The 18,895-nt window shown below is 39.1% G+C and overlaps 1 protein-coding gene across 3 annotated transcripts; it reads left to right on the top strand.

Moving 5' to 3' along the window:
* Positions 1 to 10,718: 10,718 nt before the first annotated feature.
* Positions 10,719 to 18,727, top strand: RB195_002714 (uncharacterized protein; the record flags this gene model as incomplete). 3 transcript variants are annotated; one of them, XM_064200096.1, is made up of 14 exons in its annotated part: positions 10,839 to 10,880; positions 11,104 to 11,237; positions 11,297 to 11,397; positions 13,773 to 13,958; positions 14,013 to 14,113; positions 14,175 to 14,273; positions 14,382 to 14,505; positions 15,056 to 15,141; positions 15,214 to 15,318; positions 15,988 to 16,085; positions 17,307 to 17,368; positions 18,469 to 18,497; positions 18,587 to 18,593; positions 18,669 to 18,727. In XM_064200096.1, 14 exons carry the CDS (start codon positions 10,839 to 10,841, stop codon positions 18,725 to 18,727), a joined length of 1,233 nt encoding a protein of 410 aa, XP_064055977.1. The 3 variants fall into 3 exon arrangements, with proteins under 3 accessions (XP_013305919.2, XP_064055977.1, XP_064055976.1); XM_013450465.2 differs by lacking the exons at positions 18,469 to 18,497; positions 18,587 to 18,593 and having other exon boundaries at positions 10,719 to 10,880; XM_064200095.1 differs by lacking the exons at positions 18,469 to 18,497; positions 18,587 to 18,593.
* Positions 18,728 to 18,895: the final 168 nt, after the last annotated feature.

Raw genomic sequence — 18,895 nt, 5'->3', positions numbered from 1 at the left:
TTCTAGCTTCTCTGTTGTTCCTTCCTTTTTCATGATGAGAAGGGGTGCGAGTCCTGTGTTCGTTTAAACGAGGTTAGAACGGTGTTTTGCGTTCGCAAAGTCGTTTTGTGGCTGGAGTTTCCCACTAGCACCTTAATGATCAGGACGCGTTCGAGCCTGAGAGTATGCACTTCTTTTTTCAAGAAATTCTCTTCTTCTTTCAAAATGCGACCTAACTTTATCCCTGGAAGCTTCGATACTCGTTCAGCTCAAGAGTTTTGAGGGTGGATTAAGTACATTCTGCATGAGATCAAGTCACGCATCAAATATTGCTCTGCGCCTGATTTTTTTAACTACTTAAACGTGAAGCAGTAGAGGTGAAGTTTCTCTTTTACGGCGTATATTCGCATATTCATCGTTATATGGGTAGCTCTGAATTGTATTGACGTTGTGGTTTGAATCAAAAAATTTATGAAGACTATGAGCTCTGTAAAACACTGTTAAGTACGCGATAAAGAATTTCTGAAATAGGAAGAACGGTTCTACAAACACGATAAAAGTTATGTGACTTTGGCATCTACCTAGGAATCCATACAACACCGCCACTAACTTGTGCAGCAAAATTCGTCTCCAACGGAGTAATTCGTAGCAAACTGTCAGAATTCTTAAGGAAAGTCAAACTTTGAAAATAAAATCCGGAATCAGTTGAGCCCCTGATTTCAAATATAGTGCCAGAATTTAGTTTCGACAAATATGTGGCCAGAAAACAAGCAATGTTTCTCCGACCTTCGTCAATTACTTGCACACCTCCACAATCCTGCCACTGCCGTATCCTGTGGATACATCTCCGTACTTTTTTTATGGCCTCCTTTCAGTTACTACCAATCTTCTTGAAATGATATCCCTGTCATTTTTGTTTATAACATTTTATTTCGCTTTGATAAATAATGAAGTATTTATAGTAGGTTCAAACGGCATAAAGCACGGTGCGGCTACGTGAGAGGTTGCGCTCGAATCTTCGCGATTGAGCTAAACGGTGTTCGTAGAATTAGCATTATTTTCTCAAAATTAGAGAAGAATTCTAACTTATTCGTAATCATCAAGTCATTTAGAAGATTGTGGTGTCCCGTTTCATAGATTTGAAATTCCCATTGTTTTCAGAAACTGGTGAAAGTGCCACTTTCAAGGTCAATAAAAGGTATACATTCTTAGCTGTTAAAAACTTAGCAAGAAAACTTTTCAGCGAACTATTTGCCCTTGACACAGTTCAACGGTTGTGTGGTTGAACATAAGTTTTCTGCACCCAATTTTACTGCAACTTTGAAAAAAAAATCCTAAAAATGATGGTTGGGTTTAAAAAGTAGTTGAAATGAATACATTGTTTCGAAGGTTCGTTCTCCAAGAGCCTGTCGATGGTGCAATCAAAATCAGAAGAATCAAATCAAAAAATCTGATGTTTTGTGATTTTATAGTAGGGCCAAGGTTATGTTGTATTTTGTGCAGCAATTATCTGTTATTATCTGTTATGTACTATCTTTTCTGATGTCTGTTTGCAACCTTTCAATCATTTTTAATACATCAGCTTCGTCCCACAAATCTTCCTGTCCCACTTGGTCACGGGAAGGCCGTTGTACAGTAAGTGATGAGAGAAGCTACCAAGATGTTTGTGCCAAATAGAACAATGTTGCAATGCCTGATACCTCCGGACCACCAGTTGTTAGCTTTGCGCCGCTAGTAGTAACTAGTAACGATGCCTCCGCAAAACCCGCAAAGGTCTTGATATCGCGCCAGCTCGTTGGTCACAGCAATGCATTCTTCTTTGCGATTCATGATTGGACTTTTGGCCGTGATATAAAACGTTTCCAATGTTTTTCGCGCCAGAACGTGTGATTCGCGCGCTAAGATCGCGACAGCTATCTTGAAAGGGATGTTGTCATGAAAACGCCTGCGATGAACACCTAAAGGGGACGATGTTTTAAACGTTAGCCAGAATAAAGATCAATAACAATCTTGGTTCTGCTCAAAAAGTAGTACACAATCAATCTCCTGATAGTAATTTTCTTACTTCTATCCCAGAAACTTAAATTACTCCATATTGCTGCTCCATATTTCCTCAAATTCTTAAACATCAACTTTTAGTGTAGTTCATATTTCCTGGTATTAATATCGATTGATCTGCCATAACATTTCTGATTCATCGTGTAATCCTTTCGCTTGCAATTCTCTTGCTAATAAATTCAACCAATTGAAAAGACTCAGTACTTCTCCACTCCCTATTTGGCTGAGCTACTCTGGATTTACTCAATGATGATACGTGTCTGCATGTGTTGACACTGCGCACCTTTCAAAATTATTCCAAAGGTCAGCGCACTATGAGGGGACCACTCAAACTAGATGGTAACAAAAATACGGTTCGACTTTCAATAAACTTCGGGATAGCAGGCTGTGCTATTGATTTTTAATTAAATGTACACGAGGTTTTTATTAATTAATTTTGTTGGCTAACGTTTTGGCTAATCCCCTTCTTCAGAGCTTGAAATGGGCGATTCAGTTTAAAATCTAAGGGACCCATTTCCTCTACAATTCCTCTACAAGTAAACAGAGAAACTCTAAGCCTAATTTTTAACCACTGACGCAGCAACTGCTCACTTTAGATCCGAGACGCCTGGCATCAACTGCTGACTGGTTGATCACGATGGGGAATTATTCAAATGTCTCATTCGAATCAGACGAGCAGAGATATCATGCGAGTTCCCGGGTTATCGAGAAACCTTTGAGGTTTCTGAGGTTCATTTCAGGCCTTTTGGCTTGGATCCAAAATGTCTGCAACTATTTTCGAGCGAACATTTTAGATTCGTGCGCTAACATTAGAACTGTGACACCGACATTAGGGCTTTTCCGACGTAATTGTCACCACAGTTTATGCAAAAAATCAAGAATTATACAGTAATAACAATAACAATAAATACAATACAATAACAATAACCATAACGATACACAGAATCATTAAACTGGGTCTCAAACAGTGTCCTTGTTTACCTGTGGGACAAATAATGCATTTTGGTGTTGTACGGGTAGTATCATGCAAGCGATTGCGATCTAGTTGACCCTTTGAGTTGTTCGGTGGTATTTCCACAACCGAAACGGAGTTGTGTAAGTCTGCTCTCCTCAAACACCGCCTAATATACATTTTGGACACTGACCGCGTACGGTTGCTGATCTACTTCTCTGTGTTTCCGCTTTTTTCTCCTTATAATTTGGTTTTGAAAGCATTATTTCTTTACATTTTGCTTCCACTTGTTCATCCTATCCCTGGTTGTACTAATTTGCGTCTTTTCTCGCGTTTATTGCTTCCGTTAACGTTTCGCGTCCATGTTCCCATGTTTTTCTGCTGCAAACCGTTACTACTGATTATTGATAATATTATGCCTGGATCTACTCAGCGCACTCTTCACAGTTCTTCTCGCAAACCTAGAGAGCCTGTTAGCAATTATTAAGCTATTTCTCAGACGGAAAATGATGCGGCTGATATCCAAATGCTTTCTTGTGCTGATATCATCTACAAAGTCTGGACAGTAACACTGATCCTGTCAGAAAGAAGATGGGTCCTTCTCTGAAGACAAAGATCACAAACAAATTGTCTGATGGTTGATGCTGAGTTGATGCTGAAGAAAGAGGGCGCAGTATTGTGATATCTGGTTTATCCGAATGGGATGTTCATAAATCTTTGATGGAAAGGCAGAGGGACCTCGAAGAAAAGATAGCAAATGTCCTTAATAAGCTTGAAGTTAATTGCATAACTGAAGTAGTGTATAGGTTGGGTACGTTCAATGGTAACAAACCTCGCCTTGTTAAAGTTGTGCTTCCTTTTCGTTTTTCTGGGCTAAAGCTCTGCCCAGAGCACTCCTCTTGCGCCGCACCAATCTTTCGTACATATTCATACGCAAAACCGTAAGGAAAGCGGAACTATGAGTCAAGGGACGTGGTTCGTCTAAGGAATGAACGATATACGTGAGTGAGTGATTTACAAAGATGCGCTTACACGCATCTCTGATCTCCCTAACAAACCAATGACGGGAAACTTGTGAGCCAGCGTGGACCTCTCTGCAAGTCAAAATGCATTTTTTTGACGTACGCAGTATGGTAAACAAATAACACTTTTTCATTCTTGTTTTTTGTACGAACCTGATATCTTAGTTGTTACTGAAACATGGGCGGTACAGAACAGCGGAGGTGTCTGCTACTCAGTTAGTGACAAATTTCTCGTTGTTCCCATTCCTTTTAAGCGTAAAATGGCAGCTGAATTATCGTGTCTTGAATTCTTCTCTGCTTTTACACCTCAAGTTGGTAGCTATCTATCGCTCCCCTGATTCTTCTAGGTCTGATGATGATAGTTGTTCAATGCTAATTTCGAACTCTGCAGCTCTCCACCCAAAATCATAAGTTCGGGCAACTGTAATGTTGACATGAACAAGCATAACAATCTCACTGCTAATCGCTTCAAAGCTTTTTTTCAAAAGCTGTGATCTACTCCAAACATTGAAGTTTGTTTATATTCTTATTCTAGGCCCGTTCTTTCTTCTAGATCAGTTGTCAGTGATATCGAAATCCTGTCCCTTTTGCCACTTCCGATCATAACGTTGGTACCTTCGTGTTCGATTTTAACACCAAAGAATCCTTCTACCTACCCCTTCCAGATTTCACTCGAGTGAACTACTCCGAATATCACAAACTACTGGCCTGTGTGGACTACCTGAAACTCTTCGACGGCAGACAATGGAGATTCGATCAAATCTTCTGTCAATAAAAAAAGCAGCGCACTTGTTGAATTCTTCGCTACTAACCATTCACTAAGTTTGGATAACAGCTTTCATAATCTTTCATTGTCGACTACTGTTTCCCCTGGCTTTCAAGTTGCTCAAAAATCTTTCGACTTTGTCACCTATCCAAATAAAGTTCTTAACAGTCCCAAGCATTTAAGTCCTTTTTCGTGTCCCTACGATGACATTCCCCAAGTAGTTAAACGAAAGTGTGCACATGTTTTTTTCCTTCCTCTTGCTCATATCTTTGATGCGTCGCTCACCTTATCAAAGTTCCAACATTTTGAAAGAGGCCCTTATTACTGCGAGACTCAAGAAAAGCAATTCTAAAGTTCTCTCGAACTTTCTTTCTGTCAGTATTGTACCCTCTGCTAGGTAATTTTTGAAAAACGTAATCAACGAAAGAATTAGTGATTGGCTATCAACAACAGATGTCATTGCTTTCAAACAACACAGTTTCCAATCTGAGTCCTCCACAACTTCTCTATTGTCTGACTCGGTTAATAATTGGATGACCGAAGTAAACAAAGGGAATTCAGTTGATGTAAAATTATTAGACCTATCTAAAGCGTTTGACATGGTAAACCACAGAAAACTTATCTTCAAACTTGAAAACTATCGAGTTCGTGAACAGCCGCCCAACTGATTCAAATCGTATCTTCAAGAATGAAACATGACTGTAAAAATCTATAACAAGCGTTGTGCATTGAAACCCGGAGTTCCGCAAGGTAGTGTACTCAGACCGCTTCTCTTCTGGCGTACATTGCTGACCTTCCCAGCTATTTAAAAACGCATCCTGACATGAAAATTCAAACGTTTGCAGACGACATCAACATATACCTTTCGTATCGAGCTACCAAGCAAACTTCCGCACGCAACACTGTCTCCTTTGCGATCCAGAGAATGGTCTCGTGGTGAAGAAAATGGGATTTGTCTTTGAATTTTTCCAAAACAGTGGCGTTGTATTTCGGAGAGGCTGCTCAGGCTCCCTATTTTTGCAACTCAATAACTACTCAATATCAAGAGCAAGTTCGAGATCTTGCGGTAATAATTAGTAAATCATTCGAGTACTCCAATCATTTTGACTTGGTTACCAAAAAACCTCTCTCTTTATAGTAGCAATAACCCTGCAGGAAAAGGAGTGTGCACGATAGGGACCCTGGCCTACTGATATTATACTCTAAACTCAGGCCAAAAATCTTCTTTACTATGTTCAACTCCTTTTCCTGCAGGGTTGCACGCTGGATTAATTTACCTCCTGCCGAAATTTTGTCTACCTCAAACTCAAAGATATTCCAGAATAGGCTATCCAAATTGACTGTCCGTAATATTCTAGACATGAGCGTAGCCTAAAGTTCATTGTTTCAGAGACCGCGAGCAAGTTCCTTCTCTAACAACAACCACAGTAAACATTAGTTAGTCCATCTTTGTAGCTCACAGTTCTAGTTTCTTCATCTTTTTCTTGTTCTTTCATGGAGCTAGATAGCTGGAATTCTGCCTTGAAATGCTCTTTTTCAAGTTCGTCCCTATAACTGGTCCTTATTCTGTCTTAGTGGCGGTTAACCGTTCAAGAATAGCAGAGTTAGTGAGCCCTCCCACTTGAGGTCTCCCACCCGTTCGCCCAAGCCCGTTGACGGACTTGTCCGTTCTGTATTAAGCTGTTCACGCAAACCTCGGTCACCGTTTAGTTGTAGCGTTCTGGGTTAAGAAAAAGAATTCCGCGTAAAGATTTCTCACTTTCTGTACCAGAAGAATGACCTCTCAACCCATCACACAATGTGCTACCTTTATTCATATAAGTTGGGCGAAATTCTAGTGAGCACTGCTGTTTCTTGTTTCTGTTCTCTGTTTTATGGCACACCTTTAGGTGTTTTAAACAATCATGCTAATAACTGGCTTAGTCTGTCACTTGTGTGCATATGTCTTTGTGTGTGTGAAACGAAATTCCAAAAAGGGGTGCGACGGGTCCACTGGCGTGGAATTGGTGCGCCGACACCAGATAGCTATAAAATGGAGTGCGACCGGCGTCGAATTTGTGCGCAATAATTTCTTCTGCATGTCACAAAAGTGAATGAGACGTTGCAACCGTTTCATACCCGTGGCCACTGCGCGCGTTGCTTTTCACCTCTAAGACACCTCTGCGTGTTTACTTTCTTGCACCTTTGCCTCAACCTCGTAATATGCCTTTTTCAGGAAGTGGAAACATGAATGAAAACTGCTGCTCAAATACTGCCCAACAGTTTACATGATGTGACGTGGAACGTTATCTTTATCAGCACGATGGTGTCGTTGACGTCATTTTATGTTAAAACATCATTCTGTGATAACTGTTGGGGAAAATAGGAAAAAAACCCATATTTCGAGTAATATTTTCAAATTGTGTCTGTGTTATGTTGGTATCGAAATAGTATTTAAAGCTGTCGTTTGAATGATCTGCAAATGTGGAACATTTAGAAAAAAATCTTGCCCTTAATTTTATACAAAAAAAGAAGAAAGTATTGCTAGAAAGGCACCAATCTAATTTCACAGCAATATTACTATTATTATTATTTAACAGTATTAATTTTCATTGATCAGTGAACGCGACCGAAGCGAACGCCACAGAAAGTCTGAAGTCCGGCGTTAGCCGGACGTTCAGACTGGTAGATAAATAAAAAAAAATAAGAGCGCTTATTTCATTGGAGATGTAAGGAAAGCACGAAGGTGTCTTATTTGAGGTAGGAGTTTCAAACTCTCGTGCTCGTGTACTTCGGTAACGTCTTGTTTGAGACGTTCGGACCTCATACCTTTTAACCATCAGAAACAGCAATTTTACGAGCCAACCGAGTTAACGACTTTTTTCTCTTCTCAGGTCCTCTGGAAACGGTTTTCGCCATTCACAGTGATAAACAACAAATCAATACGACAAAGATGTGGTTGTCTTCGAGGTGTTTTTGATCATCCGGTGGTCTTCATGCCTACTTTCCCGATGTATGCCACAAAATAGTGCTATCTCAAATCGGCCTATACCTATTATTCACCAATTTACACATTTTTATTTGTTTCACGCGAATGGGTAGGGATTAGTTGTTCATCTCCCTTCATCACCTCCAATCGTTCCAGGCCATCATCGTTACTGAAATTGTTGCGAATCTCTTCCAAATATACCTGAACAATACACAATAAGACATAAGTGCAACCTTGTCGACGCACCATTGTTGCACAGTGACGACATTGCAGAAGAGCTTTGTGCGTTAGTCATGTTACTTTTCTTTTCGTTGAAGTAATACTTGTATAATCTTTACTGGCATTCTTGTTTGGGTATCGATTGGATATTTTCGTCATAACCAAATCTTGATTGAAAAATAAGACTTTCACTTTAATGAATCGTCAAATTGGGTTAAAGGTTAATTAGGAAAGGTACAGGTGAGGGTGCTCTACGGTTCATATTGTTGTGATAACCAATAATGATGATGACGATTTTATCTTTTAGAAAGATACTGTCTGAAGCACATACTTGACTTAATTTACTTTATTAGCTGGCAAGTGTCTGATGTGATTGCACTCATCTTTGCTGAGGCATGTCGCCTTTAAACACAGCTCTCAACCTTCTTGATCTACAGCAAGACCTCGCGCCGAATCGATTCATTCGTCGCTGTTCCATGCCGTGAGATATTTCCGTCTCGCGCGAACTGCCTATGGGCGCCGAGTACCCGAGTCGACCTCATGTCGACAATGTTCGAGAGTTCAACGTAACGAAATGGAGAGTTGTTACCAGAGATTCTCAGCTCCTTCTTGGTAATTGACTCGTGTTAGAGGTGGTAAAGTAGCAAGAAATTCACCCAAGATCTACAATGTTCGTAGTTCAAGACCTACAATGTCCAAAGCCAGCCTAGTTCTTCCTATTTCCGCAGCTGGAAAATTTGTATTCGGTTTGCGAGATTAAGGACATTGATATGGTAAAATTGGTGCCACCACAAGTCTTTTTTGGCCCACATATGCATTCACGAACCTTTACGTTTTTAAATTAAAGTTGATCGCACATACCGAAGAGATTAATCACCACCGAACACTGCATCCTTTATCCGTTCTTAGATCTGAGCGTAAAATCGTAGCGACCGCCATAGTCGCCCGTTACCGATCGATGGTATCAGAAATGAAATAGTTATACTCTGTTTCCGTCGCGAGCGTCGACATAGTACAGCGAAATTCATCATCCTACATTCTTCCAACATTCTTCCAATTGCTTTTTTTTTCTCAAACACTTTTTCTGGTTCATTCTGGTGAATTCCGAACACCAAGCGTTCTTCGCGAGACAACAGCTGCGCAGCACGTGCTCAATGATAGTGATCATCGGTCGCTCACAACAGATACGTACCTGTTGGGAACGTAGTTTCAGTAATGATCGTTAACGCCGGCGGAATACAGTCGGTACCTTTAGCCTTTGGTAGTATATAGATGGCGTTTTCACCTACTGGAATACTTTGCAGCCATGAAAACCTCATCATCATAATCGGTCGGTCGGCCCGAAGTTACAAATTACAAATTAAAAATCAACCTATCGCTGACAGTTAAAATTTTGCTGAGTAGCTGGTTGGCAGCCGCAATAAATCAATTCTTTCGAGATAAGCAGTTTTATGTTATCAACCAGGCTTGAAATGCAGATAAGCTACTAGTAGCTATCGAACATTGCTCTACAAACAAGAGAAAGATATTTATTACTGTGCAATGCTGCATGGTAGGTTTGATCTTGGAGTGTAAACAAAAGCACAGTTACCTCACGTGGAACAGGTATTTCCAGACGCACTTTTGAGCTTTTTGTACCACACAATGTCCCTAAGTACCCGCCGATCTCATCGTAGTCCCACATTTCGATCATCTTTTTATTGATACTTTGTTTGAAGCATCACCAAAGTTACCTTTGCAAATCTTCATCTCGACTTTTGAGATATCCCGTGGACTTGATGTTCTATTTATTCATTTATTTTATATTTACTTTTTTTATATACATTTTCTTCTACGCCACAGGTTCAGTGCAATTATGAATCAGTGTAAATAAAACCTTTATTGCAGTCTTTCTTCCTGCACGATCTTTTTAAAGCGAATTTCTAGCCGTGTCTTCCACGCGTTAAAGAAACTTTTCTAGGAAGTTGATGCCCAAAATGGGAAGAGCTAAGATTTACGAAAACATAAAAATCTCTGGAACGACTTTGCTCTGTATGTAGACTTGTCGTCTGTCATCATCTCATCTGTGCTTCTGGATCGTGTTATGGGTTCCAACTTCTGGTTAGGAACCTCAAATCGTAGTATCTCAAAGGAAATGAAAGAAGTAAAAAAATTGTTGTCCCTTCTACTTATAGCTAATATTTCAGTACACTGGGAGAAAATTATTCATCAGGGGAATTTATTATTTATTAGGAGAAAATTATTTATTATTATTTATTGATACTTATTTAGGGCAACATATGTAGCCTTATGTAAGTCACTCCTTCAGCTGTTGTTATTCTTTAGAATGTAGTGGCAACCTTATTTGGTAAAAAAATTCGATTAGAAAAAGGATGAAGTATAAGAAAATCCATTCTAAGCTACAGGAAAAGCTTTAAAAACCGTCCCAAAATTGTCTTTTATAATCTGTTTAAGAGTAAGCTCGACTAGTCTTTCTCGAGAATAAATAATTCTTGTGTATTTTGACGTACTACGTTTGAACTTCAAAAAAACGAACGATAAAACACTCAGCGACTGGCGATCAATAACTCATTATCATAGGTTTTTAATTATGCCTTTTTCAGCATAAACGAAACTATGTGTTTGCCTTATGGCTCAGTTTTTCTGCACATTTTGACACACTCTTATCACGTGGTGATCAGCAAACGCAAAGAGGGCGACTTACACGTTTACAGGCGTGCTTCTTGAATTCGTCCCACTCGGCTGCCAATTCCGATGAGCGGGTCCGGATCTCCGTCGAGTTCCGCTTCTTCTCCTTCTGATTTCCCGTCATTAATTTCTGTAGTCGATCGTAAACATGCAGTTTATGGGATTTTTCTTCTACATGGTGTTGGAATGCTTATGTCATGGAATATGTTTATCACCATAGCACCTCAGGTGACTTCTAAATTACTTTTTAATTTTATTTTGTTGTTATTATTTATTATTTTACCATTATTATTTTGTTATTATTATTCATTATTTTACTTTTTTTGTTATTTTTTAACATAATGAAATATTTTACCTTAACGAGTCGCTCCTATTTTCTTGAGCAGAGAATATAAAAAGAAATCCTCATTCCCTTGTTGCTCCTACACAGACGACTTTATCTGTTCTTCAGTATTATGTAGACTATTGGTTCACTGTTGATGGAAATGCCACGGACTATGCAGAAAGTTTCATGAGTGTCATCGGTGTCACCTCACAGATCCCAAACGTCGGCGTTATGTTTATAAATATGGCGATTACAGTCGCGTAAGTTCCAATGGATTCGCTTTGTTTCCGTCACTGTTTTGAAAAATAAAGTGTTCCAGAGGATCTATGATGATGCGCATTGCTGTTCCATTGGTTATCAACTGTTGCTTAGTGATGGTCATCATTTTACTTGTCATTTTTGTTCAACCCAGCGATAACGGTGATTTGCTGCTGTTTTTTCTTTGTTTAGCTAACTGGGTATCAGTTAGGAATTTAACCAGTTATTGGAGAAAGACAGGGTTTGCTTTTCTGATTATTGCAATCTTTTAGTTTCCATTATGTCTTTTCGTTACCCTATCAATAACGTACAATTTGTGTCAAAATAAGATGAAAATTGAGAGGATACACTGCACCACCTTCATCGATCCCTACGGGGAACCGCCTAGCGCCTTAGAATGACTTGTGGTGGCTAGCCGATGTGTCAAATCAGTGTTTTTATCCTCTCGGACAAATTTGGCGGCAGTTTATCGAACTCGGAGGGATAAAGGCTTGGTTGGCATTTGAGTGGTTCCAAACCAGTGATCGATCGTGCAGTCGTAGCGGAACTCCTGCGGTACACCCGCCCGAGATATATAGGGTTAATCCTAGTACCACAAAATTGGCATCAACGTAAAAAATTACGGGCAGAGAATAGAGGAAAAGGGAGTATGTGTCAAACATAAAAAATATGTGTCGGTAGTCTCACCGGTTTGAACCGTTTGATGTCGACTGCACTACCAATTTACGAGTAAAATCAGAGTGTGAGTGCAGTTGGAAAACTGCTCCATGGGTCCGCCTAACAGAGGGGTTAGGGGTTTCGCAAAATTTCTGTCAAATTTGTATATGTGTATGTATCAATTAGAGCTGGATGCACAAATACTCTTAGATCCATGAATAGGTTCAGTTCCACTGAAACAAATCCAAGTAGGTGTACGCTTATCGTATCCTATAAGAGCTATTCATCGATATCGAGTTGAGAATTTTTACGATGGAGCAATCAAGAGCTAGGATTCGTCGTTCATCTTTTGCTCCATTTACTATGAGCTGTGTTTTCCTTAACAACTTTCTATATATTTTCCTTTTTTTACAGTAGATTAGCAATGCCGGAGTGCTGTGCATTTTGTGAGATGACTCATCTTCCAGACTCACAGCGTAAATCATCACTCACTGAAAGTAAAGTGACACTCTGGCTGCCTAAATGAGCTCGGTCTAGTTTTGAGGTGTATTTTCACACTTTCTAGAGTCATTCACATTCATGTGATGTTCGTGTTCGAATGGTCAACCTAAAACTTGGATAATTAAACTGTTTATCTAATTAATGCAACCAACATTGCGCTAAACCCAGAAAAATACAAAGCAAAGAAGTAATAAGAAATAAATGCACCATAAATAAACACAATAATGCACAGAGTAAAAATGCAGGAATGCTCAACAAGAGAAATAAGTGATGCAGCATGAAATCGTTCATCTTTTATATACACTGCTTGTTGCCATTCCAATGGAATCTCAGCTCAAATTTATCACAAATAATCTTCCAAGCTGTACTAATCATTCCCACAATCTTTTTCCACAATAGAATGAAAACACGTAAAAAAAAACAACACAACACATCGCTTTAGATCTCTTTAATCCTCTAATCCTTTTTTCTCTCAATCACCACGGTGTTCGTATGGTGTCCACTTTTCCCTCATAATGATACCACTGTACTGTAGAAATAAGTTTTTTTTTTCAAAGCGCAGTCTCTTTTACATGCAGATTTTATTTCACCCCCTCAGCCATACATAGGTTTTTCTTTCTGCAAGCAGTTCTAGGGGACCATTTCTCATTTTAATGCAAAAAGAAGGGATTTTACGGGATATCATGCCACTGAACAGGAGACATTTCAGACGTAATTGGCCTGTTTCTGCGCAAAATGAGACAATCCCATGAATCTTCACAGGAGCAAGTGCATCATGAGTCATCCCTATAAAAACATTTCACCGATGTCAACATTTCAACGAATTCTGGTCTATAGAAACACTCCACTGAGTGTTCTATGTTCTCTCCGTAGGAGTGCTCAAAAGTGCAAGTAGTGATGGAACAGGATACATTTGGAAGCGTCAAAGGTAGTGCTTACAGAAATTTTGGATAGAAAAGTTCAATCAATAGAGCCAGAACAAAAACCGACAGCGCATCTCAGCCAGTTTAAGGAATAAGGGATAAAGTATGTGCCTGGGGTTCATCAAGACGCTTGGGATGCGCAAACACGTCTCTTTAAATCCAGAAACCGTTCGAGATGTTATGAATACGTGAGCATTCTATACTTTGACCCCAGGGTCGAGGTTAGTCGATCTATTAACTCAGTGTTTTTATCCTCATAAACAAGTCTGGTACCAATTTATCGACCCCAGAAAGATGTAAGGGTTGATCACCTCGGGCAGTTTTGAACTCTACTTTGTGTTGCAGTTAAACCACTTTCTACTTAAACTACATCTACATCTTTCGACCAGAAAACTCACAAATAGTGTTTTTGTGAGTCCATTTCTCCTTTTCCATTTCACTAATGTTTTATTTCAGATCGAAACTGGTTCTACATTGTTACGCTTATTATAATTATGCTAATGAACCTCTGCAATGGTGTTTATCAGAACTCGATCTACGGAGTCGTTGCCGATTTCCCCGACAACTATCCAAATTCACTTATTATTGGCAATAATTTGTGTGGTATTTTCACCAGTGTGATGAGTATATTCACAACTATTGGTACGATTATTACTAAATTTACGAACTGTTCCAATAACTGTGGAGATGCTTCAGTATCGCCCAATGATATCATGCTAAACGCTTTACTATATTTCTCCATATCACTTGGAGTTCTTGTTATTTGTGGATTATCACTCATTGTTCTCGTCAAACTGGTTTCTTTTCTGAGTAACTCCACTTTTATCCCACAAAATTCTGACAAAAGCAATTTTACAGCCGTACTATAACTACATCATGGGAATTGGTGAACGTGCTCGGCAAGACGACGATGCTGAACGTCCCAACCTACGGCAATACCTGGAATGCTTCAGCTACGTAGGTTAAAAAAGCCGATAGATAGAAGTTAGCTCGTTTGCCAACTCTAGCAATATCATGGATTTGTTGTTAGAATTTGTGGTAATTTTTAGTAACAGCGAAATTTAGTGTTGGGTACAACTATTCAACAATTTCTTCGTCTATTTTGTTACACTGATCATCTTTCCTGCAATGATGTCAGAAACTCCTTTCTACAGACAGCCAGGCGAGCCATGGGGTTCTGTATTCCCAGGTACGCACTGAATTCCAGGTATTCTAACACCCGCAATCAATTGGTGTAGTTCTCGACAATACAATTTTCATAGAAAAATGTTAGACTTAACTCACATCGTTAAATTCTGAGAGAAATCGAGCGCAGGAAGAGCGAAAAAGTTAACCTAGTCTAGCAAACGTGATAAAAGCAGAATGAAAAAATTTTCCAGCTATTTAAGAATACTTCACTGGAGGAGTAAATTATATTATTGAAAAGTAGTAAGTATTTGAGTAGTGTCAGAAACAGATATTTGAATATTTTTTTAGAAATACTAAAGAATTTTCTGTATCTTTCGGTGTCAAAGCCGATTTAACTAATCTCGCTAGTATAGTTCTATAGTCTTTTTGAAAACTTGTGCTGAAACTTAAAAACTGACAGATTAAGCAAGTAGCTACAGAGTAAATAGCGTTAATAGGCGAGAATCTCAACAGAAAATAGACTTAATAAGTTCAAAAGCTGTACAAATTTATTTGCTGGAGTAATCTATTCATTGAAGTCTCATAGAATGTCTAAAGAAGAATTATTGCAGAAAATCTCTACTTCGCCATAAACACGTTCCTCAATTTCAACGTATTCGCATCTCTTGGCTCCCTGTCTGCCAATTATGTACAATTTGTTAGTATTTTTCGGTAGATTTTCCCGTTGCTAGAAGGAATGAATTAAGCCACTATAGAATGGATTTTTCAGCCAAAACCACCTTTTCTCTGGATTCCAGTTGTGTTAAGATTGTTATTTATTCCGTTTTTTATGTTCTGTAATTATCAGCCGGCTGGTAAGAACAGAACACTGCCGGTAAGTCTGTCTAGTTATTATGTTGTAAAAAAAAATACAAAAAATGAAAAAAGAAGACTACCTGGAACTGTGTATTAGGAAATTTTTACAATTTTTACGCTCATTGATGAAAGAGGGAAAAAGAGAAGAAATGTTAGAGAAAATAACATTTCCATGAGGAAAATTTCCTAGAAGTAGTGTCTCCATTGCACAATTATCTAAGAGTATAGCATTACACGCAGCTTTGAATCCATTATCTTTCATTATTGGAAAAAAAAACAGGTGGATGGAACAGGTGTACAATATAATAAAAAAATATATAGTATATGTTATATAATAATAAGTAGGTGATGGATACCAAAAGAGATAATTTCAGCTGTAGTAGACCAGGATTGATAAGGAAATTTGTATTCTAAAATTGTCAGATGCAGTACCACCGAGGATTTTTTTCTACCAAACACACGGTGTAAAGCTTTTCTGAGCCAACAGCAAAATGAAGGACATCTTCCGTTATTTGAGCAATGTCATGTTCTTTTTTGTTTCTATGCGCATGCATGTTACTCTTAAAAAATGCTTAGATATAGTCCGTGGCAAATTAGAAAAAAACAGTGTTGGACCTGACTACCGTAATCGTACAAGACAACTGCCCGACATTTCCTTGGGAACGTTGTCTGAAACGTTCCATTACAGGTGTTTTTCAAAAACGAATGGTGGTTCACTATTGCTGGATCCGTGATGGCATACACTTGTGGATACTTCAGTAGTTTAGCACTTATCTACACGCCAAGGTATACCCATCTATTTCATTAAAACGTAGTCGATAGTTTTCTTCTCAGACGAAGATATTTGTGTACGTTTGGCGACAAACGTCTGATTACGGTTTGATACACATCGGGGGCTCAATGTGGTCCTCCACAAATGCTCAGCAAATAGAAGAGGCAGCACGTGTCAAGCAGAGAAAAAGAGTGTGTTGCGGTCGCGTCACGCACTTACAAGTTTGAACACCTCTAAGGGCAACTTTATGCAGGGTGGCATAGAGAAACGATAAATTTTGAGTGTAGTAGCGGCACCTCTGGGGAGTTGCTGGACAGGTGGGAGTGGCATTCTTCAGTATACAACTACTTCTACACGTTTTTTATTATACACTTAGTTAGTAATCATGGACCAGTGGAACGGTTCACAACGTGCATTTACTGTGAAGTCACCTTAAAAAAATGGTAATAGTGTGGCGGCTGCTCAACGGGAATTCCGATGTCATTACAACTTGGAAGCATCATTCCACGAATCTGGAGTAGTGCGGGTTTCAGGTAGGTTATGCCTATAGATTAAGGGGGCCGTAGATTATGGGAGGACGGTGATTCCGTCCATTTCTTCCTAATTGCCGCAAAAACGGCCCGGAAGATACGGCTTCGAGCGTTCCGGCGCGCTATTTTCTACAACGAGTTTGATTCGAGCGCGCCAGCCTTGTGCACGAGCTTCATCTCCCGGACCGTTTTTTACGGCAATTAGGAAGAAATGGACGGAATCACCCTCCTCTCCATAATCCACTACCCTATATAGGAACTCTCCACCTAAACTCCAAACCACCCCAGATTCGTGGGGTGATGCCTTTAATTCGAAAAAAAAAAGTTGCACAAAATGATGTTTATTGTCTAGGAACATTTTGTTCAGCGTAATTTTAATAAAGAGGAAGATGACAGCAAGAAGCCTCAATGGCTAAAAATTTCTTAAGGACACCCACAAAATTCTGAAAGAGATGGTACTGATATGTGCTGTAATCCTGTGTTCACAGGTCCCTTTTGGTTTTTTTTTTACCGTAGTAATAAACGGACTTCGAAGAGGTGCATAAGTCCCATGATACTTGCTATAAATAAAAACATCTATGATTAGAAGATTGTGTTAAACTTGCTTCTAAAAATTTAAAACAAAAAGCATAAATAGGATTTTACCTGATGTCAGCAATGTTCTCAGACTACAATGCATATTTGAATATTATTGTGGATATTTAGCGTCGTACCAACCTGTTATCAGAAAATCAGTGGAATGGCAGCCGCTATAGCGCTAATGTTAGGTAAGCTGTTTGTAGTAATTTCTGTGTGAAGATGGAGATGATCCATAAAATTGGGCAGATTCAGAATGTTTTTCATCTTTCTGACGTAACAGGATTTCTGCATATCCACGGCATGATATCTACGAATTAGGGTCTCATTGTTTTGGACAACTAGTTAAAGTTTTAATTTGCACTATACATTAACCCGACACCTCTATGAGTTGTTTCACAAACCGTCTCCTCTCTTTATCTTTTGATGGACTTACGATTGGCGGAGTTCCAGCCGATTAAAGATACGTTCTTTCCGTATTTTTAGCCGGGAATGCTCCTTCTTCGCGATCTTTTTTTCCCAATTGGAAGTCTTTCGAATACCGACATAAAATAAACCGAAATTTAATGCGGCACATGCGGGTCGACATCGACTTACTAGTTTGAAAGTTTACGGGGACAGGGACTTCTTGGTGGATTTCAAACAACCGATCTTTCTCACGCAGTTTTTAAGATATTTAATGAACCGATCGCGGTCTCGGTGTCCGCTATACTATTCTCCTTAACGCCTAGCAACCGAGCAAAGGCTTCCAACTAAACTCATCGTTTGCGTTAATTTTCGGTATTGGGACCTTCCACTCAGTACATATGGGTATTCAAAATATAGTTTACACGTATCGCGGTGAAAATGCACAACTTCTTCCAAAGTTCCAGAAATTTGATGAGCATTCAGAGCCGTCAGTCTGCACAAGCACAAATCATCTTAACGTTCCCTAAATAGTAGCGTATGTATGGCAGAAAAAACTCATGGAAAAATCCATGAAATGTTCACGCATCTTATTCTCGCTGAGGGGGAAAAAGAAACCAACAACTTATCATTAAAGCTAGCGACGCTAATCTATCAATGCGGCACGGTGAGAAAACACTCGTGGTCTTTTTAATAACTCTGCAAGTTGTACCGTATAACATGATGTAAACTTTGGCCCTATTTCCGTTCTTTGAACGTATACGTGTAGGAAGGTCGCGTAAAGAGAATAAACATGGGTACAGATATTTATGCGAATATTAGGGAAAAATACAGACCTTTCAGAAGGCTGAAAAGGTGCAAAATGAGAAAGAATTTTTGTTTTTAGGTATTGTATGTGGTGTTGCCTTTACACCCGTCATCGCCAGAATAACAGAGCTTTTTTAATGCTACCTTCAATGAAAATACGAAAAAGTCTTTTTTCAATATTTTAAGTGATCTCATAGTTTTACGGTATGATCTTTGACGGATGAAATACTTCACTCTGCAAGCCAACTATGACGTATTGAGTTCAAAAACTGTTTTTAGGTATTTTATGTGGTGTTTCTTTAACGCCAGTTATCGGCATCATCACAGCTGCTCTGTAACGTGACCTCCGATGAGAGCCGAAAGATTTTCCAATATTTTAAGTGGTCTCACTTCTTTTGATATGATCAATGGTGAATCGCAATCAATGCTTATCTCATTCTATGTACAATATTTTGTAAATGAATACTGCATAAAAATGGAGCAGGTTCATTGCGAGAGTAAACCAT

This window comes from Necator americanus, chromosome IV, assembly GCF_031761385.1.
Source record: "Necator americanus strain Aroian chromosome IV, whole genome shotgun sequence".
Taxonomy (NCBI): Eukaryota; Metazoa; Nematoda; class Chromadorea; order Rhabditida; family Ancylostomatidae; genus Necator; species Necator americanus.
The sequence above is the reverse complement of the archived record's forward strand: the minus strand, read 5'-3'. Positions and strand labels throughout refer to the sequence as shown.